Source organism: Eulemur rufifrons, chromosome 7 (genome assembly GCF_041146395.1).
Source record: "Eulemur rufifrons isolate Redbay chromosome 7, OSU_ERuf_1, whole genome shotgun sequence".
NCBI classification, from domain to species: domain Eukaryota; kingdom Metazoa; phylum Chordata; class Mammalia; order Primates; family Lemuridae; genus Eulemur; species Eulemur rufifrons.
In genome coordinates this window covers 114,663,960-114,686,178 of record NC_090989.1, presented here as the reverse complement: position 1 = coordinate 114,686,178, position 22,219 = coordinate 114,663,960, and the positions used below count along the sequence as shown (strand labels likewise).

General features: G+C 34.4%; 1 protein-coding gene across 2 annotated transcripts in view; it reads right to left on the bottom strand.

The window, feature by feature from the left end:
* Positions 1-22,219, bottom strand: part of ATR (ATR serine/threonine kinase) — a 115,874-nt gene that overhangs the window by 39,710 nt on the left and 53,945 nt on the right. For both annotated transcript variants that reach the window (XM_069473139.1, XM_069473140.1), the window contains 8 exons: positions 21,997-22,110; positions 19,020-19,135; positions 14,627-14,747; positions 11,993-12,130; positions 9,553-9,763; positions 7,165-7,343; positions 4,208-4,372; positions 2,422-2,513 (listed from right to left, as the gene is read on the bottom strand). In XM_069473139.1, the coding sequence (XP_069329240.1) occupies positions 2,422-2,513; positions 4,208-4,372; positions 7,165-7,343; positions 9,553-9,763; positions 11,993-12,130; positions 14,627-14,747; positions 19,020-19,135; positions 21,997-22,110 (1,136 nt within the window). The remainder of the gene's footprint in view (positions 1-2,421; positions 2,514-4,207; positions 4,373-7,164; positions 7,344-9,552; positions 9,764-11,992; positions 12,131-14,626; positions 14,748-19,019; positions 19,136-21,996; positions 22,111-22,219) is intronic.

Sequence of the window (22,219 nt, the reverse complement as noted above, 5' to 3'; positions counted from 1 at the left end):
GGTCAGGGACAGTTGAGGCGTGAATAGGACCCTCAGTCCTAAGGGCATAAGAAAGTTATAAATGATGTGTCAATGGCTTAAGAAAGTATACAAAACTAGCTACCCAAAATATATGCCTATTCTTAAACTATTTTCAGTTAAAGTTTGAGTTTGTAAAACCAGCATGACATAGGCTAATTATTTTTTCTAAGCATTCTGCTTAGGTGACACCAGGATGACCAGTGATATTTGGGATCATGACTACACAGAAGCAGCTATTAATAGATTTTCCTTATGTTAATTCTTTACTAACCACACTGTTTCAATATCTGCTATATGCTAGATTCTGGGCTAGGTACAGTTTTTCATTTAATAATATGATAACACTGCATACAGCACATATATACCTATACACCCACATTATAAATAAGGTAACAAATTCAGAGAGACTAAGACTAATATCCTTAAAGCACTCCTTGCTCTTTTTGAAGTAAAAATATATAAAGTAGGCCAGGCATGGTGGCTCACGCCTGTAATACCAGCACTTCAGGAGGCTGAGGCAGGAGGATCAATTGAGGAGTTCAAGACCAGCCTGGGCAACGTTGGGAGACCCCTGTCTCTACAAAAAAATTAAAAAATTAGCTGGTGTGGTGTGTAGTGCCTATAGTCCTAGCCACTTGGGAGGCTAAGGCAGGAGGATCACTTGAGCCTAGAAGTTCAAGGTTACAGTGAGCTATGATTGGGCTACTGTATTCCAGCCTGGGTAAGACCCTGTCTCTAAAAGAAAAAAAAATACACAAAGAAAATATAACAAATGACCTAATCAATTTTTATTTCTTAAAAAGTCTAAAAATAGCAGCATAAATATTGGAATAGTATGTTCCAATTTCTAAATATGTACACCATGAAAAACAATGTAAGGCTGAAAGAAATACAACAGAAATCTAATTTTCAAAAGTACAGCTTTGAAACTTTACAAGCTTATCATCAGATGCCAAAATATCAAAATTTCAGGATAAAAATCTGAGTAGAATTAGCAGTATTTGCTATCCAGAGGGGATATGTCATACCAAGCGTTATACTAAAAAGTACAAATGGCCATGAGAATCAGGCTATGAGAATTTACCCACATAAATGAGCACATTAAAAAGAATAATGTATAGGGCAAGCCCAGCCAATATTTTTTGAAAGATATTTATTTAAATGCAAATAGAGATTTCTCCTGTGGAGACAAAAGTGAAAAGCATACCCCCTCAATGATCATTTGCTTCACTGTAACACAGCATCCCTTCACTGAACGTGGACGTGTCTTTTCACAACTCAAAGCTCAGGAGGCTCTGTGTAACCCAGACCCAAAGAAAAGACAAGAGGAGTCTAACTGTGCTATGTCATAAGGAAACTTGACACCCCAACTTGAGCCATGACAAACTTTCCCAAATTCCTGTAATCCACTTACTCATAAGATCTCAACTAGTCTCGAGAAACACATCTAATTTTTTCCCCCATCACTTAAGAAGGAAAGTAGAGAAACACATTTATAATATATAATAATTCTCTACTTCAGTGAAGTTTCCCTGTCATTTCAATAAATTGCAGTACTGTGATACCATCTCACCAGCAGTGAACTTCTCTGCTCTCAGACATTGTAGAATGGTAGTCTTTATGAATCACAGTTTTGGACTTACAGAAACTATTTAGAAAAGGTTGGCTTCAGAGTGGTCTACCTAAAAACAGTGGCCTGTGTGTTCTTTGGTGAACTGAGATCCCATTCCCTTTTGACCAGATCTTACTGCCCAGAACAGTCATTTGGGGTCTGGTGAATATTTTAAGGAATAAGGCTTTCAGCCCTCACAGCAAAGCAGTTTCAAGAGCAGAGCCAATCTCTAGAGTTAATCTCCAAACTGGAAGAACTATTCAGCCTTAACCTTTGCCACATATACGTACTATTTTTTGTATAATTTGGTTTGCTATAATAAACCCATTTTCTTTAGAAAATACTGCTTTCATATTTATCTATCCTTTAGGGTAAAATCAACCCACACAGCCTACAGTGGTATAACATAAATGAGTCACAAAATTCCCTCCCCCACCTCTAGCACAGACAATAACTGGTGCTGACACTGTAAGCAGAGCATAGATGCCTTTTGAAGCCCAAGAAATACCCATATGAGCTGCACCAATAACAGGTGGGCTCTGAAAGCTTCCTGTTTTAAAGCAAATTTAATTCAAGGATGACTCTTTGGACAGAAGATAACCTATTAAGTGGTAGAAGGACTTATGAAAAAGTCAAAAACCATTCTTTTGGTACTTATCTCCAACACCATGAAAACATATAAAAAAATTTCATTAATTTAGTATACATTAAGTCACCCAATTCACTAATAAAAAATTCTCCATTCAGATAAAATAATGAAAGAAAATCAGTTTTACATAAAGTATTACCTGTTAGCATGTACTCCATTCACTTGAGTGATTACAGTAGACAGCTGACCAAGACCTAACATGGACTTCACTACACCATGATAATGAATGATCTAGAAATTTAAAAATATTTAAAATATTCATTATTATTTCAAATATACCTTGGGAACCAAAAACAGTTTCACTGATATTCTTTAAAAAATACTATTTGGGCCGGGAGCGGTGGCTCACGCCTGTAATCCTAGCTCTCTGGGAGGCCGAGATGGGCGGATGGTTTGAGCTCAGGATTCGAGACCAGCCTGAGCAAGAGCGAGACCCCATCTCTACTAAAAATAGAAAGAAATTATATGGACAGCTAAAAATATATATAGAAAAAATTAGCCGGGCATGGTGGTGCATGCCTGTAGTCCCAGCTACTCGGGAGGCTGAGGCAGGATTGCTTGAGCTCAGGAGTTTGAGGTTGCTGTGAGCTAGGCTGACGCCATGGCACTCACTCTAGCCCGGGCAACAGAGCGAGACTCTTGTCTCAAAAAAAAAAAAAAAAAATACTATTTATCTAATTGTGCTTACCTTTCTTAATTTAAATTGCATTGCTTGGCTACACGGCAGGGCTCCCTATCAATGTCCTAACACATTTAAAGTAACAGAAAAAAATGCAGACAACCTAAAAAATTTCAGATTGAATTTATTATATTTTTCCAAATTTGGTCTACTTTTTGGTTCAGATCAAATATAAAATAATGAGTACAAAAGTGTCCAATACCTTTAATATTTTTTAAAGATTATCATATTTCTCACATAAACATTAAAACCGAAAGGCCTTAATGTTATTAATATAGAGTTTGGGCTTTAGTAACTAAAAAGTTAAATAGGATTATGCATTTTATGCAATATTCTTTTTTTTTTTTTTTTTTTCAGAGACAGGGTCTCGCTCTGTTGCCCAGGCTGGAGTGCTATGGTGCAACTACAGCTCATTGAAGCCTTGAACTCCTGGGCTCAAGTGATCCTCCCACCTCAGCCTCCAGAATAGCTATGACTACAGGCAGGCTCCATCATGCCTGGATATTTTCTTATTTTTTGTAGAGACGAGTCTTGCTAGGTTGCTCAGGCTGATCTCAAACTCCTGACTTCAAGTGATCCTCCTACCTCGGCCTCCCAAGGTATGAGTCAATGTGCCTGGCCTAATATTCTTTAAAACTGAAAACAAGATTATGAAAAATAAAGGACTTATACATTGATCTTTTGAAAAACTAAATGTGTCAAATATGACAAAAAGAAATACCCCATGATTAGGGAGAATCAAAGGGAAGATTATAAATTAATGATTCAAACCTCTCACTTGCCCAATAGACAACTTACCTGCACTGTAGCTCAGTGACTCTAAAGGATCATTTCAGAGACTTGCATGTGGGTGAGCGGAGGAGGGGGTGTGAAATAAGAAAAAGTTTCTTAGGCTATAGGGAATCACTATTACTAAAAATTGATGCATGACTTATACTTTGGATAGTAAACCAAAATTATATAAATTTTAGAGTTATTAAATGCATCTTTTAATATAAATATACTCCATAATAAATCTCATTCATTTGGGGGATATCTAAAATCATAGACATTTGATATTGGAATGGATTTTTGAGATTATTTAGCACCAGTGTCTACTTTTATCTGTTAGGAAACTCAAATTCAAAGAAGGATAAATATTTTTCAGATACACTGTGACACTGGTAAAGACAGTATTGAAACTAAGATTCCCAGAGCTCCTACTCAGGGCTCCTTTCATTATGTTGCCTTTCAATTATTATCTTACCTGGTCTGGTTCTAGCTGAATGGCTCTGTCATAACAGGCAGTGGCATCCCTCAGCAAGCCAATGCTTTCATGTTCAAGGATCTGTTCTTTTAGAGATGGTTCTGCTTTTCGAATTGCACTTACTCCAGCTACTCCATCTGGTTCATGCATAGCAGCATACAGTTTCTTTGTTCAATGATTAAAAAACAATCAAATGAGGGGAAAAGTACAACTGGAAATAAAACTATCCAACCACCAGTTCATATAAAAAGAGCATATGAGAAATTTTGCCTCGAAGCAACAATAAGTATTTGTTTCAAGACAGAGATACTGTAAAATTATAAACTTATTTCCAGGCATTCTATTACCTCAAGATTCTTATTCTACTTGTACACAAATCTACATCAGTAACTGTCATTGATCATGAGGGTTATAAACAACCTCACAGTCCTGAAACTCTCTTTGAATCCAATTGATAATGGATGCTGTTGAGTACTGTCTATAAGTGTCTTATTGCATTTAAAAGTTTTTAAAAACTTAAATGAATGTTCTAATATATTAGTATTAAGATGGCTTCAAGAAACCAAGACATCTATATGAGCTCAAAGGAGATATTCAAGTTAAAGATAAACATTTAGGAAGCAATTAGCACAAAGATGGTCTTTAAAGATGGGGCAAAGGATGATCTATGAAATGAACAGAGACAGAGAAAAGAAGGCAGAGAGAATGGAGACTAGAGCCTCTACATTTATTGACAAGGAAGTGCTAGCAAATGAAAGAGGGAGAAACAAGGGAAGTTGGAAGAAACCTGGAGAATAAAATATCCCAGAAACTGTGAGAGAAAAGCAAATATCTTAATAAGAAAGGAGTGGTCAAATGATGCTGTGTGCTTAAGAAAATGAGGATTGGGAAACAGTTATTGGATTTGACAACATGGAGGCCACTGATTTTCTTAGCAAGAATATATACAGTCAAGAGAAAAGAAAGAGAAAGAGAAGTCTTATTAGAATGGGCAAAGAGTGAATGAGAAACAATGAAATGAATACAGTATAGAGATGACAGACATCAAAAACTGGCTGTGAAACACAGAGATGGGAAGTATCTAAAGGAGAATTTAAGACCAAGGGAATTATAAAAAATTAAGATAGGAGATACCAGTGCATATCTATGTGCTCTATATACCCTGGTTCAGGAAGAAAAATTAATGATACTAGAGAAAGAAGGAATATTTGAAGGAGTTAAATCCTTGAAAGTAAGAACACAAGTAGGCCGGGCGTGGTGGCTCACGCCTGTAATCCTAGCACTCTGGGAGGCCGAGGTGGGCAGATCGTTTGAGCTCAGGAGTTCGAGACCAGCCTGAGCAAGAGCGAGACCCCATCTCTACTAAAAAAAAAATAGAAAGAAATTATATGGACAGCTAAAAATATATATAGAAAAAATTAGCCGGGCATGGTGGTGCATGCCTGTAGTCCCAGCTACTCGGGAGGCTGAGACAGGAGGATCGCTTGAGCTCAGGAGTTTGAGGTTGCTGTGAGCTCGGCTGACGCCACGGCACTCACTCTAGCCTGGGCAACAGAGTGAGACTCTGTCTCAAAAAAAAAAAAAAAAAAAAAAAAAAGAACACAAGTAGAAAGACTGAATTTTGACAGAAAGGGAGACTTCCTTAGGAATAACAGAATGGAAGAAAAGAATATGGTGCAGATGCTATGCATTTGCAGATTTGGTAGACATTTGGCTTCTATTTTCCTAATGAATGATGAAGTAAGATCCTCAGTTGAGAATGAGGTAGAAGCAGGGAAGTGTAGAAAAGGTAAGAGACGGTTATCCTGACAAGTGGGAAGGTAGGCTTATTAGAGAAACACAGCAGAACTGATGGCAGTATTGGAGTCCTGCAGTGTTAAAGATACTTGAGATCATGAACTTAAAGTAAAATCAGTCATAAAAACCCATTGTGAAATTTTTTTCCAGCAACGTTCAGCTGCTTACATGGCTGGCGTTTTACAAAGTGAGTAACACAATGGGAGAAAGTCAAGGGAGTTGAATATTCTGCTAAGGGAAAGATTTTAACAATGAACCACAGACTCAAAGCTAGATAAGGAGAAAGACAAAGACAGGAAAGGGCTAATATTCATCCTAAGACTACAAGCTACTAATTTTCCAGTTCTTTTACCACACTTTGCTTTTTGATCTGAAAAGCCCACCAATCTTCATCTCTTATTTAATCTCATTGTATTAGTCCCATCTGCCTTTGCTTTCTTTTCTTCCCTAAAAAGTCAAAACATCACCTAAACGATTATTTCACCAGCATTATCATGCCTAATACCTGATATAACCAGTGCATCCCCTCACTTACCCACCTCCAAATTCAGGCCCACCCTTCTCACAAAGAGAATAGTAATTCCTTGAATTACAACATTTTCAAACTCTTCCTCCACAACTGTCACAGGCATTTAGCTAAAATGCCATTATGACCGTAATACTTTCCCACTTCACATCCTCTAATAAGCTGAGCAACTTAAAAGGTCCTCTGTGATTTGTGATCTTTCCTCTGTCCAAATCTCTCTTTCCTTTGCCATTCCAAAACTCTTTAGCATGTACCTTGTTCTTTCCCAACTCCACAGGGATGCGTCTGCTTAGAATGTCTTGCCTCCCTATCACTCATTCTTTAAGATATCATTTCAGACACCACTCCTGACCCCTGGTTCACCCACTCCTATCTCCCACTGACCTCATATAGAGGATGAGTTAAGTGTCCTTCCTCAGGGCACATCTACATCACTGCCACTATACTTAAGATATTATACCAAATTAATGTTTACCTCTTGCCACTAATCTCTGAGGTTCTAAAGTACTTACAAATACCCAGTGCCTAGCATAGCATCTTAAACACTCAATAAAATGCTCAGTAAAATGAACATAATCACAAAAGACTGACAATAGTAATTTTCATTATTAAATTCACTATATTAATTTCAAACCTGTAAAAATCCAAGATGTTCTTGAATATTTTGCTTCTTTTCTGTAATAAATGATTCAAAGTGCATTACAGCTCGTGTGTATGCTCTGGAGCGAAAGGAAGCTACTGCCAGAGTATCCTGAGGTATGAGGTCTAGAAAACGGGTTACACTTTGATAGTCTTCATAATCCACAGTAGATACTAGATTATAAAAAAAAATTGAGTAATTAAAGAATTATAAGATGAAATTTTTAAAATTTTAAGTATTTAAAGTTCAATTTACTTCACTAAATAAATTCATCTAAATGTATTAGGATATCATATTTAGGATGTAACTAATAACAATGATTGCTCAGAGGGTCTTGCTCCAACTCTACCATTATTACTTACTTTCCTTTGGACAGTCATGGAATTTATTGAGCTTCTGTTTCTTTACCTATAAAAGGGAAATATTAGTAGTACCTGTCTTGCCTTCCTTCCAATGTTGTTGTGAGGATTAAATGTTGAAAAGATATTAAGATGATACAAAAGATACAAGATGAGTTTTTATTGATGACATTACTGATATAATGTAGCTATTTAGTACAGAAATAGTAGAACTATGGAAATAGCCTTTTTTATTTTAAAGTTTAGAATTCTTTGTTATCAACCTATTTTTTCTTGTGTTGCTATACAACACACACAGAGAGGTTTTCAATTTATGTCTTATAGTGGAAATGGAAGTGCTTTCAAAGTAAAAACACAAGTACTTTAGATAATTTCTCAAGAGTCTACAAATAGATATACATTGAAAACTTCTAAATGAGGACAGTCTAGTTTATGAATTCTTATTTAAAACTTTTATATTTTAATAATGATTTATAAAAGCATATAGAAAACAAGACAGAAATAAATTTCTTCAGAATTTAAATAATCAAGATAGTATATTTAAAGGACTTTATATTTAAAATAAGTTCCTTATTTCCATCAAAGTTTGTAGATAATTTCAAATTATGAGAAATGTTAAAGTTATTATACTTTTGAACTATTATAAATGTCATTCTTAAAAGCTAGAAATTTAATTGCAGTGTTAGTGAAAATGGTGATAACAGTTAGTGTTTAGTTTTACACTACCATTTTCACATGCAGAAATAGGAACAAACATTTAATTGTTAAATTAATGGAAAATATATTATTAGCCATATTCCAGAGGAAGAAATTCTCCTAAATAGGTAATTATTTGCAAGTCCAGAAAATTTTAGAAAAATAAACTATTGTGCTTAACAACAGAAATGTATGTGCCTTCACAGGTATATGGAAAACAAGAGGGAGATGCTCACAAATTGAGAACTGTGTAAGTGAAAGGTTCTTTAAGGATTGTTTAGACAGTCAATTTTTTCAATTAGTCTCAAAGCCTAGGGGGAAAAATATGTGATGTCCGTGAGAACGGCTGAAGTATAAAGAAACAAGGATATTATGGCTTGGGGGGAAAGGCAGAACAGGAGCAACGTATGTAACCTGAAATTCTGTATCCCCCATAACAAGATGAAATAAAAAAATAAATTAAAAAAAAAAAAAAGGATATTATAATCCTTCTTACTGTAAGAATGAAAAAAAAAAAAGATTCAAAGACAGTAAGAGTACCCATTAGTATGTGATGAATATAATTCTTCTCACCAAATGCTTGTATCATAGGAGCAAATTAGCAGGTGTCATTGCTAACTCTAATAAGATTCTTCTTTTAGTCATATTAGTGGAAGCTGTAATAGCACATATAAAAATAGCACAATAGTAGGTATAGCAGGGTGTAGTGTAGTAACGTATAGTAAGCATGTCTGGAGAGCCTGCTAGATACCAAACACTACCAGAGACAGGGGAATAAAAAATAGCTTCTCCATGGGCCATGAAATAAATGAAATTAAGATCTCTTTAGAAATTTAAAAGTTAAATGTGAAAAAGATTGCAAAGAATATTTCCCAAGTGAAAAAGGACAACAAACATTTAGACCACACACACGCACACACACACACACACACACACGCACAATATACTGAGAGGACATGGAGTCAATGAGTTAACAGGGAAGGGTAGGTTAATAACAATATTAACAACATCTCACTTATTTCACACTTCATAATTTACATATGCTTGATCTCATTTAATATAGCAATTTCTAATGGAGATAATATTAACCCCATTTTATACAAAGAAAAGTTAGATATGTGTCTTGCCCAAGTTGAAAGTAAGAAGAGAGAGGTCTTATGACTATACATTCACTGCAGTAAATAGTGTGAAAAGCCCACACTGTTACTCATTTAAAAAAACTTAAACAGTTGTTTTTAAAGTTAATGCTTAAATTATAGAATTCATACAAAAAGGAGCTAATTGGTAAATAGTAAAAAGAACAAAATAAACAGAAGTTATAACTTACCCATTGAGTCTACCTTCTCTCTGTTTGATTTGCTCTGTGGAAATTTCTCAGCCTTCAGTGCCTGAAATTTGTGCCTTGCCCATTGTGTGAGATGGTCAAGCATGGAGAACACTGTCTGTGTACTGAGTTGACACAGATCAGATGCACTGTCTTGGGTACTTATGGTATGCTGATCATCGTGCTTTAGAACTGCCATAATTTCTGCATAAACCTAAGAGAACTCATTTTATAGGTAATAATATGTCTGTATAACCATTTTACTACTATATGACATATAAGACTAACCATTCTAAGGCAATAATTTTCAAAAGAAAAGGAAACATGATTGGTTGATAATAAATTAGCTTTCTGATCTATAATTAAACCCAATCAAATGTTATTCTAAAAAGAAAATCTGTTGAAGAGTCACTAAAGAAAATATAAAAATAATTTTTTTTTAAATCTACATTATTCAAGAATAACTAGTCATAAAAAAATCTTAAGAGTAATATCTTACACTATCTGCAAAAATTAATTCCAGAGTAATTGAACAACTAAATGTAAAAACAGAAGGTTAAAAGAAAAAATATAGGAAAATATGTTTATGACATTGGATAAGAGAAGGGATCACATAAAAAGCTTAAAATTCATAATTATTAAAAGATTCATAAATTTGGCATTTGCATTTAAAATTTCTGCATGGCAAAAGGCACAAAGGTTAAAAATAAACCACCAAGAAAAATTTTTGCAAAATACAGCTGGCAACAAATAGATAGCCAGAACATACCAATTGATTAAAAGGATATACACATCAAATAGGCAAAGGATATAAACAGACATTCCACATAAAAGTAACTCAAGGCTGGACGCAGTGGCTCACACCTGTAATCCTAGCACTCTAGGGGGCTGAGGCAGGAGGATAGCTTGAGGTCAGGAGTTTGAGACCAGCCTGAGCAAGAGCGAGACCCTTCTCTACCAAAAATAGAAAAAATTAGCCAGGCATGGTGGTGCATGGCTGTAGTTCCAGTTACTCAGGAGGTTAAGGCAGGAGGATTGCTTGAGCCCAGGAGTTTGAGGTTGCAGTGAGCTATGATCATGCCACTGCACTCTACCCGGGCTGACAGAGCAAGACTCTGTCTCTAAAAAAATTTAAAAAAAAGTAACCCAAATGGCCAATGAACACAACCTTACTATTATAGTAATAATGAAAATGTAAATTAAATAGTAAAATGTCCTTTATTTAACTTATTACATTGCATAAAATGTAAATGCTTAAAAACAGCAAGTATTGGCAAATGTGTAAAAAATGGATACATTCACGAACTGCTAGTAGGACTATAAATCAGTACAATTTTGCACTCTCTAATAAAACCTTAATTGCCCATATCATATTACCTAACAGTTCTACTTTTCAGTATCTATCCTAGACACCTATACACAAACACTTTCATAAGTAAGCATTGCCATGATGCTATGTAAAAGCAAAGAATTGAAATCTAAATAATCATTATTATGGCAATAGTTAAACTATGGGACAAATGCACAATGGAAGGATTATATTATGCAGTACTTAAAGAAAGGATAGCTCTCTACATACTGGTAAACAAACATACCAAAAAACCAAGCAAGTCACAGAACAATACCTACAAGAGGATACCACTATCAAAAAAAAGTTCTGGAAAAAGTATACGTCAATTAATAATAGTGATGACCTTCTGGGGATGTAGGATCAGGAATGGTGCTCAAAGAGTACACTTTAATTTATTTGTATAATTTGGATTTTTACCTTAAGACCATAGTGAGATGGTACTTATGCTATTAAAAATAATATATTTTTTTTGAGAGAGGGTTTCATTCTGTTGCCTGGGCTAGAGTACAGTGGCATCATCATAGCTCACTGCAACCTCAAACTCCCGGGCTCAAGTGATCCTCCTGCCTCAGCCTCCTGAGTAGCTGGGACTAAAGGTGTGAACCACTGCACCTGGCCTTAAATAATCTATTCTTTGTTTTTTTTTTTTTTTTTTAGAAAGAAAAGTGTTATATGTATGTGGTTTAAAAAATCAAACTCTACAAAATATAAAAAGAAAAGTAAAATATTCCCCCTTTCCTATCCTAATCCACAGTACTATTCCCAAGGAAAAACCACTATCAACAATTTATGTTTTTCCCCCCCCCAAATCACCATATGCAAGTAAATGGTTTCTTATGTATCTCTATCATAATGTTCTACATATATCTGAGCATATATAATATATACTTTCTAATTGTCTACACTAAGCATTGCATAATTCTTTGATAAATAAAAGTATAAAAAAGATTTTTTTGCTTTTTGATCTGTACATGAACATAACATAGCTATTCCTACTACATTTCCTACTAATATGTAGCCTTTCAAATACTAATTACATTGGAGAAAATAAGTTTCACATGTTCAGAAACCAAATAAAATGACTTCTCTCACCTCCTGTTGATCTTCTTGATTACAACCCAACAAGACATACACTAAAATATGTGGAAGAAGATAGATGGTCACCTTGAAATCATGCTTCATCATAATGCTACAGCAGGTGAAGATTTTACTGGCAAGATCATGCCGAACCTGTAAATTCAAATGGTTTAGGGATAGTAAGTAGTTTTATATATTGTTTCCTACTGATTAAATGTCAAAAAGTAACGTGTGATAATTTATCATGACAGGGTAATTTTTAAAGTTTTTTAAAATTTTAAAATTAATTTCTTAAAGTTAAACTTTTTATTAAATTACTTGGGTTAAAGTCACATTTTATTGGTATTACCTAACCTTTGATTTACAAACATTATTAACATTACAGAACTCATAAAATTTTAAAGTTTTTTTCTTCAAATACAAAATCTTCACTTAACAAAACCAAAAAAAAAAAATACCTAAATGAAAGATTCCAGAGCTGCAAGTAGTTACTAGGTCATTAAATATGAAATGTCTGATTTGGAATCAAAAATTTAATTTATTTTATCTCAAACAAGAAGCAGTACAATTAATCAAAGTATGTGCCTAAACTATCAACACAGTTTTTTCATCTTAATGGTAGTTTGTTCATGCCAGCAGTGAAGAAGCCTAGAGAGTGAGTGGTGATGAAATCACAAAAAGAGTTTTCCACAGCTTTTTGAGAATTGAATATTTTTCCTTGCAAGAAGTGGTTCAAAGCATTGAAGAAGTAGTAGTCAGTTGGTGCATGATCTGATGAACATGACGGATGACAGAGAGTTTCCAAGTCCAGCCTCTGTACTTTGAACAGCCTTGTTTGTGTAACATGTGGTTGAGCATTCTCTTGCAAGAGGATTGGCCTTTCTCTATTGCCCAATCTCAGCTGCTTAATCGCAAGCATCCTCATCATTTCATCCAACTGGTTGCAGTAGACATCACCTGTAATGGACTGACCAGGTTTCATGAAACTGTAGTGGATAATATTAATACCAGCGCTGGACCACCAAACAGACACCATTAGCTTTTTTTGATGAATATTCGGGTTTGGACTGTGTTTCAGCACTTCATCTTTATCCAACCATAGTGCCAAATGCTTATGATTGTCAAAAAGAATCCATTTTTCATCACATTTAACAATATGGCATAGAAATGTTTCACCTTTATGTTGTGACAGCAAAGAAAGGTGAGCTTCGACACTATATTTTAATTCATGTGGTACCTCTATCCAGCTTCTTTACCTTGCCAATTTGTTTCAAATGGTCCAACATTGTTGGAATAGGAATGTCAAATCTTGCTGCTAATTCACATGTAGGTTGACCTGGATTCGCTTCCACTACAGCTTTCAGCTCATCATTAACCATCTTGGTCTCAGGTTGCCCATGTGGCTCATTTTCAAGATTAAAATCACCAGATCAGAACTTCTTAAACCACTGACATACTGTGTGTTCATTAGCCACAACTTTCCCAAACACTTTGTTGATATTTGGAGCTATCTGCACAGCATTGGTTCCAAGACGGAACTCACATTAGAAAATAACACAAATTTTCAACTTATCCATTGTTTCACAAAAATTGCTGTAAAAAAAATTTGAAAGACAATGACAAGCTAAACCGTGTATTTGCAAGACTGAGGATGTGCCTTCACAATAAAAGCAAAAGAAGAAGTGACAAAGTGAAATGTCAGAGATATCAACTGTCAAACTCAGTACTTAAGGAAATCAGACATTTCATACTTAATAACCTAATTCAACAGTATTCTACATTTCACACATTATATTTCCTGTGTGTTCATAAGAAAATGAGAGAAAATTTCTTGAAATTACCAGCTAAAAATCATTATAATGATATTTTAAAATACTAATTAATAGAAACGTGAATTAAAAACAAAAGTTGTAAATTTTAAATATGCCTTAAACATTTTCTTGGAACATAGAGTACTTTTTTGTCTGTCAGGCATGTAAAAATCTCACTATAGGGAAACATCAGGAATATATATCTGTTTTTCCATGAAATTTCACTTTAAAATATCTTTATTTTTATTTTAGAGAGAGTTCAGATGATGCATGTTCTTTTAGAAGTGCCACTAAAAGATAATATATGTTTTGTAAAAAACTCTAGATCAGAGTTTGCAGTGAGCTGTGATCATGCCACTGCACTCTATAAGAGATGACAGAGCAAAAGAGATTCTGTCTCCAAAAAGAAAAGGTAACCCAAATGGCCAATGAATATAACTTTACCATTATGGTAATAACGAAAATGTAAATTAAATAATAAAATGTCCCTTATTTAACCTATTATGTTGCCTAAAATGTAAATGCTTGATATTTTAAGCATTATTATTTTTAAACAGTATTATTTTACAATATAAAATGAACAGATATAATGTAATAGACATTTTACAAACACATTAAAATCAAGGTAATTTTCTTCATAAGACAATTACCTCTTTACCCAGAAACTATTAGTAACAATAAAGAAATTATTACTATTAGTAAACATTTTCTTAAAAATTTCTATCATTATGAGCACAAATATTTCAAGGCCTATTGTGTGTGCTATGTATTCAGATAGATGTTCTGGTTTCCTTCAGAATTTCTGTTCAGTTAACAAATTTTGAACAGGGTTTCTTACCTTTGTTATAAGATAACCTGCCCAAGATGCTGACCATTCTGCAAAGTTATTACCTAATTCACTTAAGTAAATTGGCTTCTTTACTCCAGACCAATCTGTTGACTTCTGAGAACTCTTATATCTGTAATTTTCAAAATTTGTTATTAAAAAAATATATCATCAGTTTAGAATTTTAGTAAAGAAAGTACAAGAAATTAGGGAGGCTAAGGCAGGAGGATCACATGAGCCCAGGAGTTCAAGGTTGCAGTGAGCTATCATCATACCACCACAATTCAGCCTGGGCAACAAAGCAAGACTGATCCTGTTTCTTAAAAAAAAATAAAGGAAGAAAGAAAGAAATTGTATCAACTCCTTCAGTGACCACCACAGTACTGCCTTGCCTTTATTGAAATCTGGTTACAGATACCATTTGTCTAGTTTTGTTCTTAAGGGTGGAGAAAGAGGTCATTCTTGCATATCCCAAGCACTTCTAAGGATTTGAGTCTGTCTCCTCCTCCTCAGATCCTTCCAACTCCATTCTTGTGTAAGAAAGACCTGTTCCTTTGAAGTTCAAGCCACCCAAGTATACTATTTTCTACCCCTCATTTTGGGCATCTACCAAACTCATTTATTACCAAACTCATTGATAACTTTAGGACATTGCCCAGTGTTTTCTTTCTTTCCCTAGTCTTACTATTATCCTACAAGACTTCAATGTCTGGCTGGAGTACTGAATCAAACTCAAAACTTCTTTGTGACTTTCTTCTCAATGGTTAGGGTTCCTTTGCTAATACAAAGAATTTCTTTACCTCCAAAATCAACAATTTAGACATCTCATTCTATGCCCACGGTTCCCTACATTTCCAGTTCTTTCACACAATTACTTCAACATACCTGCTCTCTCTTGATGAGATATTCTGTCCCTTAACCCTGATAAACTCTTCCTGATCTATAACACCCTCCTCCTTTCTTTACCTCTTTCCCCAAATAGTTTAATCTTGAATCAATCTATATGTCTGCCTTTACTGAAATGATACTCAGGCCACTGCATTGATGTAGGAAAATCACTAACCTACTTATAAGATTAATGCTATACTATATATTCTTAGTCTTCAATGTCAGTGGACCTCTTATGTTGCACATAAATCCTTCTAAGTTTTCATTATTAGCTCTCTTCTGTTTTCCGCAGTGGCTATTTCAAATCATCCCACTATTCTTAAATCACCTATACCAACTCCCTAACAACTTTCAGTTAATGATCTCATCTCCTATACCTCCTACTTCATAGAGAAAAAAAGAAACTATTCTTTCCCACAATCAAATCTGTAAACTTAGCTGGGTTCTATCCATTATTTTACCTTTCTTTCTTACCAAAAAAGAGATCTCACTCCCTCTAGCTCTAATTCCCCATCAGGGCTATGGCTCTCCCATTCTGGGTACTCCGTGGGGTCTTTATTATATCAATTATCACTTTTCTTTTACATTACTTCAACATGATCATTTCCATTTACTCCTCAGCATTACCATTTAAACACGTTTAAATGTTCTCATCTTACAACTACATGTGTGTAAGGGCATGAGTTCCTTTTGAATCATTAGTGGAAATTTAGGAAATGACAAACATAATAAATGCCCTGTATTCAAGGTCTTCAGCAAACATATAATTCACTGTATTCCAAGTTTCTAAAAGTTGAAAAAAATCCAACAAACTCCCAGTTAACCATCCCACTAAACAAGGAAAAAAATCTAAATTCTTATTTTTAATCATCACGAGTATAATTCTCTAGATGATTTTATCAAGTTTTGCAGTAAACTTAGTTAGAAAACTACTGATATTAGGGATAGGCCAGGTTCTGCCTAGTCTCATACTGATGTTTTCTACTAAAGTTATTTCTACAGTGATTTTGAATTGTAGTTGTTACATCTGGTTTTAAAAATTAAATCTCCCAAATATATCCATCCTTCAATCCAGGTTTAGTGATTGCATATAAATAGCTCAATTAAAAAAATTTTTAAGGAAAGCATTAGAGTATAACTTCAAGACAGCAAAAACATAAATATGCTTTTAAGAAACTGTGTATTTCCCCAGGCCATCTGGAATAAATATCAAGCAGTCCAAGCTATAAAACTTACCTGTTGGCTAATCTGGTATTTTAATGTTTCATACAAAAGGCTTCCTACAAAAGGAGGTCAACTCCATTGAAACTGCCCTCCATTAACCTCTTATTTTTCTGAGGCACCAATTCAATGAGTAGACCCCAGCTAGGTAGGTCTCCTAACTTCCACTATTGAGGAACCATCTGAGAGGTTCCTTTAACCTCTAGAAGTAGACAAGAATTCTCTATTTGGGAGACTGAGGCAGGATTGCTTGAGGCCAGCAGTTCGAGACAAGCTTGGACAACATAATAAGATCCCATAACTAAAAGAAAAAAAAAATCTTTTAAAATTAATCCGGGGTGGTGGCATGCAACTGTGGTCCCAGCTACTCGGGAGGCTGAGGTGGGAGGATCAATCACTTGAACCCAGGAATTTGAGGTTACAGTCAGGAATGATTGAGCCACTGCATTCCAGGTCTAGTAACAGAGTGAGACCCCATCAGAAGAAGAAGAGGACGAGGAGGAAGGGGAGGAGGGGAAGAAGGAGAAGAAGAGGGGGCAAAAAAAAAAAAGCAGAAGAATTCTCATTGCTTTGATAAGATCACTCTTGTAAATGACCACTTAAAAGTTGATTCTTATGAAAGAATAACAAGTAGGCAGAAAATATTGGTTTCTTACGAAATATTTAATTCAATTACAAATAGGCAGAAATGTTGGGCTTCTAATTCTTATGAAGTAGACAATAGCCAGCCCCACAAATTCCTCCCAAAATTCAAGGAATTTATTCAACAAGTTAGAATTGAATGATTATTGAGTGTCAACTAAATGTCAGGCACTCTGCTAGGTACTTTTTAATATTATCTCCTTTATTACTAACAATGATCATACAAAATAGGTAAAATTATCCACATTTTCAACATTAAAAAATTGAGATTTGGAAGTGTTAAATAATTTGCTCTAGACTTCAGATCTAGCAAATGCAGAGCCAAGATTCAAACCTAGGTCTATGCAACTCCAAAGGCCATAAACTTTCCAGTAGGTTACAAAAATTCTTAAACATCTAAATGTGCTATATAAAATATAGAATAAATAAATGGGAGAAATGTGGAGTCTTCGAAAAAGAAAACCCAAATCTTAATTTTAGACTTTAACTTTATATTAATGAATCACATCTTTAATGATGTTAGTCATAAGAAATGTTTAAAAGGTTTCTAAATATAAAAAAATTATCTAGCAAATAAATATGCATACCTCAGGGCTTTTATAAAGTATTTTAGTACAATTCAAGCACTTTACTAAGGCTCAAAGAAGCAATTTTTCCAAGGTCATGTATCTAATAAGCCTGTGACCTAGAGTACCAAAAATTACAGTTTCTAATAATAATTTATAATTTTATGGATTTTTAAAAATATAAAATGCTTCATGAATTTGCGTGTCATCCTTGCACATTTAATCAATCCTAACAAAGTTATTTAAATTGAAAGAAGATTAGAAAATACTTTTTCAAAAGTAGAGAGTAAAAACATATTTATGAAGAGAAATTAGGAGCAATGAAAATCTTTAACACATTGACTGCTACACTACAAAAAAAATTTCTTTCCTTGGGGTCACAGTGTTTTATTATGAAAATAGAATAAAAACTTTGAAAACAAAACAATCCTTTCTAATTTAATGAAAAATGTTATTTTTTATTATTTTCTGTGCATGAGTTATATGCAATTAAATTGTCAATATTAATTGTAACAATAAGAATATCGACAAGTAAGATTGTCATGAACCAACTACAGGGCTTTGCCCAGGGGGCCACCTATCACGTGACATGTATGCTACAGCATGGCAGCATGAGATGCCTGCACAGCATGTGGCTCTCAAGGTAAAGAGACCTGTGAGTTACATACGTTTCATGAGATCCCAGGCTCAAAACAAGTGTGAGTTAAACACAACTCACATGGCAGTTAATGTATTAATAGAGGTTACTAAAGGCTTTTGGACAAGATTTAAACTCTAAATGTCTATATTAATTATAATTATACCTATCAAAAGTTTAAACTCATATTCAGCTTAAAGTAGACTCTTTCAAAGTAGTTGAATTTAAAAACATATCAATCCTTTTAACTTCAGTGAATTTGTCTAAATACTTAAAATTATAAAATTTAACCCAACAAGCAGACTGTACTTCTCATTTTGACAAGATTATAATTATAAATCAAAGTAAAAAATACATATAAGATAGTGAAAATATTTTTAATGCTAAAAAACTGTATCAAAAATAAAGTTAAAAACAATTTTATGAAAGTAGTTTAAATAAGCCCTCATACCTAGTATTTAGATGAGGTTCTAGTATTTCCCGAACATGCTCAGGAAATCTCTTCCACAACTGATGACCTGGGCCGTTGGTCTCCATCTCTCTACAGTCATAAATAGAAAGTAACTCCTACAAATACATATTTTATATTTGTAAGTCCACAGTGAAGCAGATAAACCTTTATCTTCATATTCATGAATGTTCTACATATTATAGTTATAAAAATACAGCCATAACTTGTTTTATTGTACTTCACTTTACTGTGCTTCAGAGATATTGTGTTTTTTACAAATTAAAGGTTTTGGCAACCCTATGCGGAGCAAGTCTATTGGTGCCATTTTTCTAACAGCATATGCTTACTTCGTGTCTCTGTGTCACATTTGGTAATTCTCATAATACTTCAAACTTTATTATTATATCAGTTATGGTGATCTGTGGTCAGTAATCTTTGAGTTACCATTGTAATTGTTTGGGGCTTCACAAGTCATGCCCATAAAACAGAGAACTTAATCGATAAAAGTTGTGTGCGTTCTGACTGTTCCACTGACCAGCCATTCCCCATCTCCTCAGGGCTTCCTATTCTGAGACACAACAATGTTGAAATTAGGCCAAATAATAACTCTACAAGGGCCTCTAAATGTTCAAGTGAAAGGAAGAGTCACATGTCCCTCACTTTAAATCAAATGCTAGAAAATTAAGTTCAGTGAGGAAAGCATATTGAAAGCTGAGATAGGCAAAAAAGTCTCTTATGCCAGTTAGCCAAGTGTGAATGCAAAGGAAACATTCTTGAAGGAAATTATAGTAAAAGTGCTACTCCAGTGAACATATCAATGGTAAAAATTGAAACAGCCTTCTTGCTGAGATAGAGATAGAAGATCAAACTAGCCACACATTCCCTTAAAACTAAAGCCTAATCTAAAGTCCTAATTCTCTTCAATTCCATGAAAGCTGAGAAAGGTAAAGAAGTTGCAGAAGAAAAGTTCAAAGTTAGGAGAGGTTGGTTCATGAAGTTTAAGTTAAGAAGTTGTCTCTGTAACATAAAAGTTCAAGGTGAAACAGAAAGTGCTGATATAGAAGCTGAAGCAAGATTTAAACAAGATCCAGCTAAAATCATTGATGAAAGTGGCTACTCTAAATAACAGATTTTTCAATGTAAATCAAACAGCCTTCTGTTAAAAGAACATGCCCTCTAGGACTTTTATAGCTAGAGAGGAGGCTTCAAAGCTTCAAAGGACAGGCTGATTCTTTTGCTAAGGGCTAATGGAGCTGGTAACTTTAAGTTGAAGCCAAAGTTCATTCACTATTCTGAAAATCATGAAGCCGTTAGGAAATACAATACCTTTACTCTGTCTGTGCTCTATAATGGAACAACAAAGCCTGGATGACAGCACATCTCTTTGTGGCATGGTTTGCTGACTATTTTAAGCCCACTGTTGAGCCTTACTGCTCATAATAAAAGATTACGTTCAAAATATTTTTGCTCTATGCTTTTAAGTGAAAATGTGAAGATATATGATCTAATAAAATCTCTTAAGGGAGTGTTTAATCCTCAAAAAAAAAAAAAATTACTGCTCACTGACAATGCACCTGGTCACTCAAGAGCCCTGATGGAGATGTACAAAGAGATTAATGCTGTTTTCACGCTTGCTAACATAACGTCCATTCTGCAGCCCATGGATCAAGGAATAATTTTGACTTTCATGTCTTATTATTCAGGAAATACATTTCATAAGGCGCTAGCTGCTATAGTTACTGATTTCTCAGATGGATCTGGGCAAAGCAAATAGAAAACCTTCTAAAAAAGATTCACCATTCTGGATACCATTAAGAACATTCATAATTCATGGGAGAAAGTCAAAATTTCAACATTAACAGGAATTTGGAAGAAGTTGATTCCAACCCTTATGGATGACTCTGAGTGGTTCAAGACTGCAGTGGAGGAAGTAACTGCAAAAGACATGGTAGAAATAGAAAGAGAACTAGAACCAGAAGCAGAGCCTACAGATGTGACTGCATGCTGCCTTCTCATGATCAAACTTGCACAGATGAGGAGTTGCTGCTTCTTATGGATGAGCAAAGAAAGTGGTTTCATGAGATAGAATCTACCCTGGTAAAGATGATATGAACATTGTTGAAAAGAGAAGAAAGGAATTAGAATATTACATAACCGTAATTGATTAAGCAGTAGCCAGGTTTGAGAGTACTGACTATAATTTGGAAAGAAGTTCTACTGTGGGTAAAATGCTATCAAATAGCATTGAACGTTACAGAGAAATCTTTTGTGAAAGGAAGAGCTAATTGACATGGCAAACTTTGTTGTAGTTTTATATTAAGAAATTGCCACAGCCGCCCTAACCTTCAGCAACTACCACCCTGATTAGTTAGCAGCCATCAACATTGGAGGCAAGACATTCCACCAGCAAAAAGATTATCACTTGCTGAAGGCTCAGGATCATTAGCATTTTTTAGCAATAATGTATTTTAAACCAAGGTATGTACACTGTTTTTTTAGCCATAATGCTGTTGTACACTTAACAGACTACAGTACAGTGTAAATGTAACTTTTATATGCACCAGGAAAGCAAAATTCTGTAAGACTTGCTTCATTGAGGTAGTCACTTTATTGCAATGGTCTGGAACTGAACCTGTAATATCTCAGAGGTATGCTTAAACACAGAAAAATAAACAAAATTTTAAAATTTTGGAGCTTTGAACTTCCTTAGGATATTTATTTCAATGCCTAGAACCAAAGTAACTTACTTATGGTCACAAAGTTGAGGCAGTAGAATGCATTTGTGTATACATACGAAAATTTTGAAAGTAGCTATAATAATCTGTTAAGATATGCTTCTGTAATTTCTAAAATGTTTATCATGAATTTGTATTACTTTGATAATTAAGAGAAACAGGAATTTCAGAAGTATAGAATCTATAACTTTCTTACTTGAATTCAATAATGTAAAGCCAAAAATGACTAAATGCACTCTTACTTGAATGGCATAAGCAGCTGAATCTTGAGCTCGGCTGTTATCTGCATATGCAAGGTAAGCTCTTGTCAGCTCCATTAATAATCCATAGGCAAAGCTTGAATCTTCTACTCCAGTCTCAATAAAAACAAACATACAAAAAAAATTCAAGGATAATCGGTGTAAATTTTCTGAAGGTATACTATTTCCTCTATGGTGAATTTAACTTAGCTGTCTAAGCGGATTT